The sequence below is a fragment of the Lates calcarifer genome, linkage group LG15 (genome assembly GCF_001640805.2).
Source record: "Lates calcarifer isolate ASB-BC8 linkage group LG15, TLL_Latcal_v3, whole genome shotgun sequence".
Taxonomy (NCBI): Eukaryota; Metazoa; Chordata; class Actinopteri; family Centropomidae; genus Lates; species Lates calcarifer.
This window is the reverse complement of record NC_066847.1, coordinates 21020788-21036905: the sequence shown is the minus strand read 5'-3', so window position 1 is coordinate 21036905 and position 16118 is coordinate 21020788. Positions and strand designations below refer to the sequence as shown.

At 40.3% G+C, this 16118-nt stretch overlaps 1 protein-coding gene across 2 annotated transcripts in view; it reads right to left on the bottom strand.

The window, feature by feature from the left end:
- The window catches only part of LOC108892258 (phospholipid-transporting ATPase ABCA1), a 138042-nt gene that overhangs the window by 41594 nt on the left and 80330 nt on the right, over window positions 1-16118 (bottom strand). For both annotated transcript variants that reach the window (XM_018689711.2, XM_018689719.2), the window contains exons 33-36: window positions 10490-10584; window positions 9787-9892; window positions 5581-5655; window positions 3494-3663 (exon numbers count right to left, since the gene is read on the bottom strand). In XM_018689711.2, coding sequence (XP_018545227.1) covers window positions 3494-3663; window positions 5581-5655; window positions 9787-9892; window positions 10490-10584 — 446 coding nt within the window. The remainder of the gene's footprint in view (window positions 1-3493; window positions 3664-5580; window positions 5656-9786; window positions 9893-10489; window positions 10585-16118) is intronic.

The window sequence follows — 16118 nt, the reverse complement described above, 5'->3', positions numbered from 1 at the left end:
AAACAGATGAACAAAACAGAGGAGTACAATTAAAAGTCTTGCTCAGACTTCATAAATATAACAGTCTCCTTTTTTCATATTAGAAACAAATAGTACCTTTCTCCTCCAAGATGCTGACCTTCATTTAACTGTCATGTATCTTCATTTATGCAGCCCTAGCTTTGAAAATGTCCTTCGTTGTGTCTGCTCAATTAGCACTGGATAAAACTGTGGTGTATTCTTTTAACCCCTGCTGTCATCTTCACCCTCAGCCCGCTATAATCTCTCACAAGACTTCCTACTGCGTAATTAGCATATTAAATAAGTTACCCTGTGTGGCTACATGGTTGCATTTATCATCGCCAACCAGACGCAATTAGAACACATAAATATGAAATCATTTACCTCAGTGGGTGCCAACCCACATTTCAACAGGTTTCAAGGGCCGTGTGCTCTGGTTGGGTGGGGAGATAATGTAACTGTAGGGGACAGAGCTGTGAATGATCTAACCCTGAATGCTTGAAGAAGAGGAGAAGCAATCTGCTAATTAACTAATAATGGAGGAGCAAGAAATATGAGCCGAGGGAGTAAAGCTGTACGGTATGGATTGCTTTCCTTTAAGTTTTTGTTGATGACAAGAACTGCAGGGCATTGAATGTTAAAGTGTAGGGGGGCTGAAAACAGGGGATAATTATCAAATCTGAGACTCCAGGCACAACATTCAGGTCATTATTTGTATTGCAGTATCATCTAGATAATGTAGAGAACCATTTTGATTTTCAAAGGTGTAATTTACAATTAATTTGGCAGCTTAACTATATATGGGATTTGCACAGATAGCATGCACAAATCAGAAACGATATTAATTCACTGATAGCTACTAAATTACACATCGAATTGGTAAGAAGTAACATTTATGTCAGCTGCCAAATTGATATTCCTCTGCAGTGAAGAGATGATACATTTCCAGAGATGACAGTGGAAATTGGAAGGCCCTATTCTCATGCCATTGCAGAAGAAGCCCTCGTGCGAGTGAAGTGGTAATTTTGATGGGTGTAAGCATCGACTTTCTTTCCACCTGCATACTCCCACAATTTTGTGGCTCACGACATCACTTTCATTGAAATTGGTTGTGAAGCGCACTAGAGGGGAGTGTCACTTCAAATTAGATGGTGTAGTGCAATTTTGGTGCCCAAAACCTGGTGAGGGAACAGGTCATTAGCGATGAATTATTGTCGATATAACAGCTCTAGCAATTGTCTCTCCATGACATTAAGGAGGTGTCAATGACAAATATAAATTCATTTTAAGGCTGAGGTTCCCTTAAATTTCAGATTGCTTTTACAGGATAGGGAGACATTTTTTTTCTTTTCGTGGATCTCTTAGCACTTCAGACAAAAACACTACTATTCACAAACAAACAAAATTTCACTTGGGTTGTCAGCAAACAAAACATAGTAGAGTTCCCAACCAGATGGAGAGAAACCAAAGACGAAATGAGGGAATTTCACCTTAAATAGACCTATTTCACAGAGTGCATTTTGACTTGTCATAGCAGAAAAAAGCACTGGTGTTGCTGACAACGTCAACAACGATTCAGTTCCAGTTAAGGTTAGGTGTCCGGGTAAGCTGTGACAGTTACACTAATATGACCCTGACACTTATGCACTTAAATGGACTGTAACCATGATTAACGTTAATAATTATACCTGGGATTTTCCTGCTATGACATGTCAAAAACCATTCATCTACTTAGAACATTATACTACATTTTCCTGTGGGTTCCACAGTCTATATTATGCATACAAAAAGAAAGCATTGATTAATATTTTTGGCCACTTGGGGCCACAGAACAACCTGAAAATACCTGATATATTATTACCTATAAAGTTTTTTTGGGTAACATGTTAGCAAACAATTGCCAGTTGCGTGTTTGTCAAAACAAAAAGCTAAAAAAGGCTTAAAAACTCTGGTAGGGCTGAGTACTCTGGTGATTTGTCAGTATGAGCAACATCTTTGACATTACACACTGTCATTTCATCCATTGTTCATACAAAGAGTATTAATAAGTGGCGCTTTCAACTACCTAATTCCATTGTGCTTAGTCATTCGGCTCAAGTAGTCTCTGCCATTTTCCCCGTTCTTCTCTGAAATCCGCTCACTTATTCAACAAAGAAAGAATGTCCAAGCTAATCTGGAAATCATAGTTCATAAATTCTAGTCATCACTCTGCACAGAGAAGTGGAGAGGAAAAGAGGCTCATCCTGAATCTATGGTAGACAGGCCATCATAATTACCTTCTAACCCTGGCACAGTCTTCCTCTCTAACTCAGGGCTGTCGTCAGCACCTGATCACTACATAAATACCTGACTGAGGAGTGCTTGAAGCAGCATTGGAGTATGGAATAAAACTGCTATTATGTGGTGATTGGTAGCAGCCCCTGAATTGCCTGTATAATGCCAGGAGTTGTGGTTATGCCACTGTATGGTAATACTGCAGTGGGATGTATTAAAGTGGATTTCTGTTAAAAGTGTTGATTACATTAAGGTCAGAGAAGAGCCAAAATGGTACAATATTAACAAAAAAATATGTTGAAGAAAACACACAAATATCTGTTTTCATAATCACAAAACAGTACACAGTACACAAAGAGCTGCTAGATCCATATGGTATGAGCCGGTATGTTGTGATTTAGCACATCATTAATCTCTGACTCTCATGGGGAGCTGCTCCCTTGCTAGTCCTGGGATAAGGCATGAGGAAAAAATGGTATATCCTCATAAGGAGCTCCCATGGGCCTCCAAATCTGTGCATACTCAAACAAATCCCTCATCTATCTATCTGTCTTACACTTTCTATTGTACTGTCTCTTACTCATCTGTTCTTTCTTTGTCTGGGCTGTCGCCGCTTTTCCCTCTCCCACTCCATTGCTCTGTCCCTCTCACTCTGCCTTATCTCTCAGTTCCCTAGTCACCATCAGTCTATCCCTTCTGCATCCCATGATGTATTGTCAGAAAATCGAAAATGGTGTCTTCCAACAAGAGAAAAATGCATTATAGCAGCCATACATGTTGAAACCCTGAGGAGGAAACCACATGCAGGGACTGGAGAAGCAGTTTCCTGCAATAATTGCAGCACACACTGTAAACACCATAAAGCATCTTTCATGTTTAGATCCTCACCATGCTGTGCACTTGTGTTATCCATATAGATAAGAAATGTTCAGTGGTACATACAGAATGCTGTCAGCATTTTATGCTAATAAGCTTAGTTGCTAAATGTTGCTTTACACTACATATCACTTCACTTCACTTCAGAGGCCATGTTCCTGCCCTGCTTTTCTGACCTAAAAAGGCACAGAAAATGTAATCATGACTACCAGCAAGGAATATTCAACTTGTACCTTTGCCCTACAAAGCTGGAACACGGCACCATTTTGGTCTATTCTTACTTCCACCATACTGTCTAAATCATATCTACTCTTTAACCCTTGCTTTTGGTCTGATGACTCACATGGCCACAAAGGAGAGCTGCTCTTTGGTGAGGTTGAGGGGGTGATTGGACACAGAGATGCCGTACTGGCGGGGATTCTGTCCCGCTGGCAGATTTCCCCTCAGGATGGCGTTGTTGGCCACACTGAGGAAAGACACCATGCCGTGCCATGCCTGGTTATAGAACCACACCTGCGGAGGTAGAGGACAGGCATTAGCGCTGAGAACAGCATGTAGAGGCTTTGCAGTTGCTTCAGATGTCTCCTAGCAACTATATCTGGCACCACCATGGAAGATTCATCTCATTGTGGACAAACAATGGAGAGCCATTTCAAAATGGTTACCAAGACATTTGGACTTGCCCAGTCTTATTCCATTCTTTTGCACTACTGAGTCGCCACTTGTGTCAATCTACATAAAATGAAACATATCTGTGTCTTTATTTTGGCTAAAAAGAATTATACAAAACAATGCTACAACTGTGGGTTAGTTGTGTTTTAACAGCTAAGTTTACTATGATTAGCTATAGTGAAGGGCTTTTAAGAGCTATGTGCTACCAATATGGCAACCAGATAGTATCCCAAGTCACTTATAAAGCCCTGGGTTTTCTAAAGCTTAACAAAGGCAGAATGCATTGCCAGTGACAATGAGTTGCTTTTGTGAGATGTACAGGACAGTAGTGTGTTACTGTTATTGTGTTGCATTCTCACAGATATTTCCTCTTTTTCTATGTTTATATCTTTGCCTCTTATAGTGGCTATAATACAGTAAAAGATGCAATAGATTTTGCTCACTTAGTGAAAGAAAGGCTCTCTGAAGAGAGGGGTCAAATCATCCCTCAAACATTTTTGGGGGCAACATGTTCTACATGTTCTATAAGAATAAGCAACAGTGACAAGCATTACTTTTTCATTTAATAGAAGATAAAGGCCTGCATTGCCTTCCAAATCCCAATGTGGCGTAGCATGCTAGCCGCCGAGACAGTAAAAAACACTTTTGCACACTTTCTTTTTAATGTAAGTGATTCTCTGTGAGTCTGTGGCTGCTGGGGTGTAGAAGAAAAAAAGAATGGATGAAAGAGAGTGGGAGTGAGAGAGGACTCCCCGCTGATAGTGCAGCACTAATTAAGAGTGGATTGTGTTTGAGTGTCAGCCTAACATAACACTGCATCACAGAGGAGGATATGGAGAAACTTGAGTACACACACAGATGTGCATGCACTCACATACTCTTGTCTTGCTCTTCTCCTTCTCCCTCTGTTCTTGCTGCATCTCAGGCACACATTGACAAAAACTGGTATTTTTCTTGTTATATTTCTTTCATCCTGTAATTTCTGAAATGTCTGCAGCTAAAATATCATTTGATGTATTCAAGATAACAGTAAAGAGCACAAGCTTGTCAGCTAAACACATGAAGCTGTTATAGAGGGAGTGAGAAATATATGAGAAGATATCATAGCAAGCCACATTCACATTTCCAACCTACTGTAAACATCAACTTGTATTAGGGAGAAGGCAAAACTGATAAGATATTAACTTCAGCTTTAAAATTAAAGAAAAATGTAGTCAGCTTAAACTGTATACTTACCTTTGAGACTGCAGTGAAATATGTGAAAGTACATTACTTTTATTTACTGCTGTCAAGGAAGCTCAGGCTTAGCCTTGTACTTATTTAATTTAATCCAAAAATTGATTTTAATTATTGAGTGGCCCACCCTTTTATAATCTCTGCAATAAGTAAGAGCATAGCCTGCATTTACAAACTGAACTGTCATGCCATATCCCAACTTTATAGCAATTTAGTCGTAACCCAAGGTGCCATTATTACCACATCTCCTCTTCACCTTCGATGCTGGAAAATGTCTGTCAGGATTTGTAGCAACATAAATATACTTAAGTAAACTGTGCATGTATAAAGGTGGTTTTACTGTACGTGGTGCACCCTGCACTGTCTCCTACCTATGTCCTATTTCTCCCAGTTACCACCATCCTTCCCCCAAAAATCCAAACCTCTCTAGCCTAATTCCTCCTCTGCTATCATTAAAATTTCATTTCATTAGATATAATTTGACAGGAGAGCAATGGGGGGACCCGTAAATTAATATAATACCTTTACGTTGTCCCTGGTTCCCAGCTTCTTCAGCAGCGTCTCAGACGTCTGTAAGATCTGATCAGTCACATTATCCTAAAGACGATGAGGAAAACAAGTAAGAAAAAAAACTGAGTTGGAGATTTAATTGGATACACTTGGAAAACCACTACTTCTCTTTGAAATGCAAAACATGAGGCAGAAGGAGACAAGAATTAAGACTTCCGGACAGTATTTGGGTGTGCTGAGCCACTTATTTCCCACAGACGTGAGGAAAAAATGTGTCCCCTGTTATTCTGGCTACTTTTTCCCCCTTTGACGTTTGTGTTTTATTAAATAGTATGAAATAATTAAAATCATAAGAGAAGGGAGAGAACTTGAAAGAAAAGAAGTACAACTAACATAAATTGTCTAATTACCTAATGTACCAATCAGTTTTAAGAAGTACGGTTGGACTGGAAGTCTGCAAGTGTTCATATACAGATAGAAATGAAAATAACAGCCAAAAAAAAGTAGTTTTCAGAGTGTCTGCTAGGTTTTGTGGTGAGAATGAAAATATTTGAGAGAAGGTAGACTGGACAGATTGCATTAAAAATCTGCTCTACTTCACTCATGTTTCATGTGAAATGAGCCTTGGGATGAGGGCTTGGGATGACAGGCGTGCGATTTTCCAAAGTGTCATGTTGATACCATGCTGTTCAGCTCAGCCATAAGAGCGCTGAGCACATTACATGTGTGATATAAATGCAAATGGACCTCCTGTTGGACCCAGCCTTCATCACAGGGCTGTGGCACAGGAGACGAGGGAATTGGGGGGGTTGTGGGGGGGAGTGGATGTGGCACGGAGAGAGGTCGGCGGCGGTAAAGTGCAGGTGACAACTGGGGAGAGAGGTGGTGGTGGCGGTGAGAAAAAATAAGAGGAGAAAAATCAAGAAAGACATCCCAAGAATACAAGAGTGTGCTCAGGTGCAAGTGCTTGTCTGAACTGAAAGAGGGAATGTGGAAAGAAATAGACACAAAAGCTATCTCCAGCCCCCAAGACAGTTACCTAAGGACAAGGGACTGAGGAGATCATAGCATGTCTGCTCTTACTTTTCCTATTCCCCAGTCCTTCACTCAGCCAACCCTACACCACATTGTGACAGTCTCAGAAATTTGGAAACATTTCAAGAATGTATTCTGAGCATTTTCTTTGCACCGCAATAGATCCAGAATTCTCCTTTGGCACAACAAAATGTTTACACATCATTTCAGTAACACAGCATGAACACTTCATCTCTTTCCATATCACAGTGTGAAGGAGGAGGAAAAAAAACACCCCTATCTACGCTGACAGGAGTATTTGTGTTAAATAACATACCCTCTGTTCCAAGTCATTACCTATTCATACACCGGGCAGAGAACAAGACTCTTACTCTTGTCCGTAATGCTTCCCCCAGCAAAAGCAAGGGAATCTTTACTGTATTTTGTGTTTTTACCTCACTCTGGTTTGCGTTGTGCCAAGTAGTGACAGGCAGCGCCAATAGGCGGCCTTCCTGAGGATTAGCGGTGGCTGAAGCGAGATGAGAAGTGGGCCAGCAGCTGCCTGGGTCTAATCCTTGACAAACTCCTCTCTGCTCAAGGACAATGACAAGGCTGGTTTGGCCAGTGGACCTGCCGGTGCCACGGCTAACGACACAGCAATAAAGCCACTCGAGTGTGTGGTGACTTTTTTGGCTGGTATTCCAAAGTGGCCTGCACAGTTCAGTGGTCATATGGTCTATGTGACAGTGTGTTAATATGTGTCCGCCTGTGTGTGAGTGTATTAAGGACTTGCCAGTGAGGAGGTCATGGTTTAGAAAAATAGGGGCTTATTTCTCAGAATTATTCAACTAATAATACAGAAAGTGTTGTTTGAGAGGGTTACAGAAACATTTCAGGGAACAGCAGTGACATTAATACCATCTACATAACACACCATGCCATTTGAGATGCTTTTTTTTTTGGCTTAATTATACAATTTCCAGCACATAGGCTTTCTTGTTCTCATGGTTCCCATCACCTCTTGCTACACAGAATCTTATTTCTACCTGCTAGACAGAGGAAATGCAATTACACAGAAATTTCCAAAGCCCACTTCGCAGTCTGCGCAGGTGGCTCAAAGTGCAAAAACACGCTACTTCCCGTTACAGTCTCACAATGCCTGCCGAGCACCAGAGAGCCAGACATTTCCCAAGGACAGTGTAGCACTTTAATAACAAGGAATAGAGAGCTGGGACAGCTAATGCTCGGCCATTAGAGTTACATCACCACTGCTGCACGAATTAAAGTCACATTAGCGTCGAGATCCGGGAGACAGAGAAGGGAGCCCGGGTAGGGATGAGACCGGAGATGCCTGAGGGCAAAGCAATGTGCTGATCTCAAAGTAGTTTGAACGTCCAAAATTTGAAATGTTAATGAGAGACTGTGTGTATGCAAGAGAGAGGCTGAGAGAAGGAGAGAGAGATACAAGGAGGGGACAAGGAAGTTGGTTTGAAGTTTAAGAAACACTGTGCTTGAGTGAGTGTATGAATTGATATACTAGGGATGTGTGTGATTAGTCGACTAACGATTAAACGTTAATGCCCTCGCTAGTCAGCACCAGAGATACTAGTCAGTTAAACTGATTAGTAGTATTCTATTAGTGTAAAGCTTGACTATTGCATCTAAGACGTTATGCAGCCACCTGCCACTGGTTGGGGCTGCTGTCTGCTTGTGCTTGTATGTTGTAGACAAGCGATGTGGAAAGTGGGCCAGACGACATCTCGTAAAACCAGAGATCAGTATTAAAAATATAAAAAATTGACAGTATTGCAAATGAAATAAGGGTGTAGGCTGTGTCAGAATAAACTGACATATATCCATGACCGGAGAAATGTGTCATGTGGACATTAACTTTATTACATTAAAGGTATGAAGGTTGCTGATGCCAGCATTGCTAACATTAGCTAAAAAAAGCAAACCAACATGACATAAAAAAATTTTCCCAAGTAGTCTGAATCAAAATTGTTTAATCGACAGGTAAATTAGCGGTTAGGAAAAGACCTGACACATAAGTAGATAAAGATAGGTGAAGTGGATGAAGTTAAAGTAAGAGTGAAAAGACTTGTAGGATTGTGTATGTGCTCTTGTGCAGTAAAGACCCAGATACCTCAATTTATTCAAAGCAATGCACAGACAATCATAGCCTGTTGCCATGGACACTTAACAAAATGGATTTGAAGAATCTAAACCTTCTCTATCCTTTCCTTTCATTCTTCTTTCTCAATTGTTCAAGAATTCAGCAGGGTCCTAAGTCCACTACAAATAACATCACCTGTATCCAAGATACAAAGCTAACTGAACAAAGAACGGCATGCTCCAATTAGGAGTGGCTCACTCAAAAGATGACTGGCAAACTGCGGCCTTGACAGGAGAAAAGCAGTTTCTGAACCACCTTCTTCAGTTACAAAATAGTCAGAACATTTGATGTTGGACAAAGAGTTACAACACAAAAGTCACAGTACTAGTTTGATATTTCCGATTTATGCAGGTTAACATGCATTGAAGTTCCAGCCTGTTTGAATTACTGAGAAGAACAAGGAGTTCTGACCTGCATTGATTCCCCTTCTCCATCAACACATCACAGTGTCTCAAATATAATGGTTAACAGTTATATAAAGATAAAAATGCCTGGGAACATCTGAAAAGGACAAAACCCAGACATACTGTAATGTTACATCACAGAGCAATGTCTTGTCTCTTATAAGAATGTGGACTACAACCTGACCTATTCTTAACCCTATGCAACTAACATGGCTAAAAAAAAAAAAAAAAAAATCAAAATAAACATTTAAAAACGTGATGCTGGAAAAGTTGCATACATAGTATTTGCCAAGAATGTAGATTACTTTTTGGAATAAACTCAAGAACCTTTCGTGGATTCAGAAAATAGGGCCCATTTGACTGCATTTATCTGATTTATAGATCAGCAAACTAGATTTTTGATTTGAGGTGTTTTTGTCCTTGGTTTTACACCTTTGTGTTGCAGATAAATTTCTAAAATTCTGAAGCCTTCAAGAGTCTTTATGCCTCTGGCTATTTCTTAAGTGTGCAACTTTTGACCTTGCACGACAATACTACTCATACTTTTCTATGCATCAAAGATATTCAAATAATCCTGTGGTATCAACAGGTTTGACTCTGTGAATGTCAATATTTAGTACATACCTGAAATGAACTGAGTAGGTCTTTTAGATTCCTGAATGCAGCTTCGATTTCTCCCTCAGTCATGCGGACTTGGGAGTTGACCGCTCCGACAGAGATCCCTCCGTACCTGAAGTGGCGGAAAAAAGCATAAAGCAGAGAGTAAGAACACGTGAAAAATGCCAAGGATGGCCACATATTTTTATACTTGTTCCACATAAATACACTCAAAAGAAACCTAAGACACAGACAAAAAATAGAGAAAGAAAATATTGCAGTAGAAATATGAACATGTGCAATATTTTCTGAAAGCATAATCAAACTTTAACATTAATTACAATGAATAATTTTTCTCACTGACAGTTGCTGTAAATGTTTTCATACAGTAAAATGTAGTTAGGCTGAAGCTTTTCAAAGAGTGGCCAAGTAGGATTTGTCAAAGCTAGACAACTACATAACATGTAGAGATGGAAATGGCAGCAGAGCGTGCAGGACTTTGCCCTTTTATTCATACTGCACCAAAACCACAACAGCAGCATAGGTAGTTATTTGGCTGTCTTTTTGTGTCAAAAGACCCACAAAGAAAAGAAAGGAGAAAAAAAGTCTGTGACTGAGCAAAGTCACTGGTCTCTAAAGTGCTACCCGATATGTGAATGCACCGTGATACCCTGAAAAAGCCTTAAATGCTGGAACATATTCAAAAACATACACCAATAACAGGCATTACCTTGTTTTACCCGAGTGCGCAAAAGTTTTGACCAAGAAGTCTGTCATGTTCCGTCCAGTTAAATTCAGCAATGTGTCTGTTGTGTTCTGGATCCTCTGTTAAAAAGAGAAAAAGCCAAGTAAACACATAGAAACTATTAGCTTAAACCTGAGTCAATTGTTAGCCACTTGGGAGAAGCAAAACAAGCTATAAATACTGATCTGATACTGAACACTCCATGTAATTCTAGAAACGAAAGGTTAATCTAAAGATAATATTTGGGGATACGACTTTCATGCAAAAAAGGTGCAGCACTTTTACTTTCAGAGGAATATAAAACTTGCATATACTAGCACTTAACTGTGCCTCTGTGTGGTGCAGCATCAAGAGCAGAGAGGCTGACCACAGACAGACTCCAGCAGGAGCAACTGCTCAGCCACCCATAAAAACTCATCCAGTCGATGCAAAATCAACAAAACTTAAGAGCTAGAACATTTTGCAGGTGATATCTGATCACAGCACCGTGGAACACATTCTCTCATCCCTTATCATAATAGTCAATTAAGCTTGGCTATGGGAAGCCTGGCTAAAATCATAGACCCCCACCAAAGCTGCAAAAGCTGTGTCTAATGTCAAAGGACCCTAATTAGATGCCCTTCTGTGGATAAATGGGTACATTCAAACATCCAATTAAGAGAGGGTGCGACACTTCACCATGCATACACTCCACAATGTGTGGACTGATACTTCCCAGTACACACACTCATGCCAACACCAAGCAGCTTTAGCCCTGCTTATTTAGAGAGGTAACACTATGCTAATTAGCAGGGTGATCCTTGATAAAGCACAACTGAGATCCCCGACTGCAATGCAATTTACCAGCATACCCCCTGGTTACACTGGTTATCTATCCTTGCTAACAAACAGCTTGATGTGAAAGCTTTGAGTACACATGGCGCGTTGTTTAATGGGTCGCTCCAGTGTGTCAGTAACCTTTGTGCTCATATAGTAAATGAGTCCAAGTATACAGAAGAAAAAACGCTGCATCTTTACCCTTCCTTGGTCCAAAACTCCATTTAGAGGTGCATTACTTTTTACCATATGAGAAAGTGCTGGTTCATGGGGTATAGAAGTAGCTGTCAAGTGAAGAGATGAGGATAAGTTGAGGTAAAACAAGGAGGAGAAGAAGAGTGAAGAGAGATTAGTAAGATTAAAGAGGTTGCTGAAAACAAATGGGATAAGAGAACAAAGCAGAAGGAATGAACAGAGGATAGAAACATAAGTTAAAAATTAGAGAAGAGAGCAGAGGAGAGGAGAGTGGAAGAGGAGGAGGAGAACTGGAATCACAAGGCGAAGAACAAACAGAGGGAGAAAGCAGAGGAAGAGGAGTACCCATCTGGCTTATGAATCAGAGATAAGGAGGACGAACGGCACAGCAACCTTGGCTTATCTCTGAACAAACATGCCTCTCTTTCGAAAAAGCCACAGGAACTCGGAAACAAACAAAACCAAAAATAAGAGCTTTTACACTCTGCTGTGTGTACAATGAGTTTATACCCGAGCATACAGTCAGTGTGGGTCTAATTATTTTGGCCTTGGTCCATATCCCCCATCAAAAAGACTGAGATGGGAACATTGCGCGATTGTGCAATACCTGTTCCTGCATCTCTTGTTCATTACCTGGGAACAGCTTCAGTGTGCTTGGCATTCTGTACATGGCATCAGTTCTCCACCACACAGTGGTAGCTTGATAGCTGAGGAAGCAAACAGGGGTGAGGGAAATGTAAACTAAGGAGTAATCAAATCTGTTGAATGAGCTGGCACACGTTAGCACTGGAGAGAGACTGTGCTGTGTTTATATCGTGCTGCACCTCTAAGGTAAGATTCAAATTTTATCTGGTGCACACAAAGAAAAGCAATCTCGGGAAAGCAGAATCATCTATAATTAAACATGTTGTGTTTCGATGTGTTATCGCTTGTCCTTTGACTTGAAGTTTTTTAAGTGACGATCAGGTGACTTGTGTTTTCATGCTAAACAATATGTCTATGCATGTGTTGTTTTAAAATTCTTCAAATCATTATAACACGATGTGTTGATATTAGAAGTGACAGCTGGTCTATTGTCACTTCCACTACCATGTGTATTTCAGGATGCTGCTCTTCAGTTCAGCGAATTTCATTGTGTTGCATGATTATGTCCAATATGATCATATTACAACAATTGTTTCAAACTGTGCCAAACAATACCATTGGATAATAACTGGAGAAGTGTGTAAAGCACTTACTGAGTTACCAACAAGCAGTTGCTAACCGCAATAAAAAGCTTCCCTGGCTATTCAGTCCCACATCATGAGAGACTGAATTACACACATCCACGCTCGAATGACATGTTTTCATCCAGACCCATTCTGTTGTGTTTAGCCACAACAAAGGGAAACTGCTGCCTCATCCACTATTTGCCTCTCCTCACAAGCCAATGACCTTTCTGCTTTTGTTTTCGAGCTTCTCTTGCCTTCCACCGAGAGTGTGCCTCCGGACAGGTCATTTTACACTAAAATGGCATCTGCGGGTGTTGGGCGTCAAAGTGACAAAGGCCCAGCAGAGAAAGAACGTGTCAGACTGTTGTGTTTGTTGGGCTGAGCCTTGGACTGGCTGGGTTTTGGAGCTTGATCTGTGGTTAGCAGGATTTGTTCAATGCCAACAGCTGTTGTCTGAGAGAAAACCTGCACTCAGACTCAAGGTTTACAGATTTATTATGGCCTCATTGCCTGGCATGAATAAATGATGGCATTAGGTGGCAATAACGTGTCAGTTCTGCTGATTTCATGTTCATGTACATGCCACACAGAGGTGCATAAAACACCTTTGGGGTTATGCTGCATTATAAATTCATTACTTTCTTAACAGTATAACAAGTACTCTAGAACTACTCTACTCAAAGACTTACTTAGTGTTTAAGCACATTTTCTTCTAAAAACAACAAGCTTAAGTAGATAATGGTACTTCTCTTTCCCATAAAGAACGCTCTCTTTTTTCTACACAAATGGTAAGCCAATGCCCAACTTCAATAGCCTGATAGATGAGGCCAAGGAGAGTAATTTGCAAGCAAGCTGTAGTTAGGCCAGTCTCCAAATGATAAAGACATCAATCGTAATACGATGAATGTGGCGGCTTTATCAATTCCTCTGCACGCATGACGGCCTACTCATCTATGAAGGTTAAATATCACCAGTGAACGAGAGTCAATACCGCAGAATTGATAATGGGCTTACTGTCGCCTGCCATTTCCATGGAAACAATGATTTCACACTACCTCCTGTGGTGCAGTGTCCATGTTTTTTTCTCACTCGTCTTTTCTGTAGTTTCTCAAGGGCATATTCAGAGGATGGACGGGATAAAAGATAAAAAAGAAAACTAGTGTGAAGCTGGTACACTTTGTCATGATTTATTCAATAGGAGAGGCTTTCAGGTCAAAGGGAATACATCCTCACAATGCGCTCAAGCTTCTGTGGGTGGTCTCTACCTTGGACTTGCATTAATTTATGACCCCCTCTGTGATGGGCCTACAGGTAAACAATGCAGCAATGATGATAAAAGCATAAGTTTGCAAGCACATGGGAATACATACTTGCATGCACATATGTGTTTAGCAGCATGTCATATTCATTTATTCATATGTCACAATATTTATTCTACCTTCACACAAGCTACTGTTTTCTCAATCTGCACAAATAATACTCTTCAGACTCCATACTGTATAGTTGAGCATGACATCCACACTATATAACACTACTTATGTTTCTAGCTCAAGACCTTATTCACCGCACTACATTTCAAACTGTAAATTGTTACGACCCACTAGTGGATTGGTGTTAACAGCAGGGAGCCAAAGAAGGTTGGAGAATGAAGTGTAGGGGATGGGGGTTATTTTCATTCACTGCCATTTGCAGGGAAACTAGACTAGTTTGCTATTAAAAAAGGATGTTTTCAGTAATCCTGAAAAAAAAAAGACCATGGTTGACCACTTCATCTCAAAATCACTCTGTATTTCAGTATCTTTCTACCATATGAACTCACACACTATCAGAGCCATATAAATCTTTCAAGATTTCAGATGATGAAATGAAAGGCTACAAAGCTTGCTGGTTTACTGTGTTGCAAAAACTGACCCCTGTCAAATAAATAAAGTTCTGTATTATTCAAAAAGAAGGTGATGAACAGAGAAAAGTGCCTGTTAACGGCACGCGTATCGCATATAAATGTTCTCATCTCCTCACTTGTCTTCTGCTATATTCTCCTCTTGTAGCAGCTTCTTATCCTAATTTTAAAGTTCCTTCAGCCACAGAGGGAGATGAATTGCAATGATCCTGTTGCATGATAATAACTCAATGTCCTCAAGGTTGTTTCCATGCAAAAATGAGAGTCCATTTAATATCCTTTTACAGGATCTGGATTGGAACAAAATAAGATGTTGTAAATAAAGGGGAAATGATGCAAGTGAATGAAACAGGATGTAGGCAAGAATTGGTCTTTGTAAATGGTCTTTTTACTGAGGCTAAGTGTACTAAAAGTACCAGCCACTTACAGCATGACACGATAAAGTATCTAGTAAAGGAGCAAAGTAGTAGCAATTCATAAAATAAGAGCAAAAGATTCAGGCCGAGAAGCACCTACAATGAGAAAAAAGAATGGGGTTGTTTTAAATGGCAGAAGTAGGTGGAGAGGAGAAAAAGAGCAAAATAAAAAAAGAGGGTTAGAAAGAAAGACCTTGATGGCCTAGCAGGGTACCAGGGAAGATACAAAGATAGAAGAAGCGCCTCAACAAATGGGAGACTCCTTGACAGTGCTGTCATAAGCTGGGACCGAGCGTCAGGGAAAGGAAAAGGTTACACAAAGGGCACTTCTCTTGTTTGACTGTCTCAACAATCATCCTATAACATGATACCTGGACAGTTGCTCCTTTAAAGTGGCCCTGAATGGCCTTGTCACAGGGAGGAGCACACAGCAAGACTCACACAAATTCAACGAGGCATTACATATCCGTGGAGGGTGTGAAATGGCACATTACAAAGTGTGGTACTGTATATAGGGAGGTATAGGGGATCGGGTGGGAAGTAAAGAAGTGGCAGAGGAGCCAAGGGGCTTCATACTGTGCCATTTCATGTCCTGTCTGTTAGAAGTCACTGGCTTTTCCTAGTCCCTTTTACTGTCTTTTTAATGTTTTATTTGTCCTTCCAAGATGACAAAAGTACGTCAAATATTGAAGGGGGGAAAGCCATGGCAATTATACGACAAAATCATTTTAGATATATCTACATATAACTGTGTGACTATTTTCTTAACTGGCACAGAATATTTCCTGTTAACACTCTCACTTCTCTTAAGAACAGAGGCTGAATGAGGCTTTGCAACTTCATAACCACTTTGCAAATTGAACTTACAATGACTGTTTAAACTTATATCATAGGCATAAAAGAGCTGACAATTTTAGAAACTTATGAGGCATTTTCAACCACAGTGAAGCAAAACTTTATAACTGTCTATTGTGTAATTACATTCTCCCACAGAGTTTTTTTTTTCACTGAGTGGCACCATAATAAGATATAATGGTATTTTGACTTCAAAAATCCCAATTTGTCCAAAGTAGCCT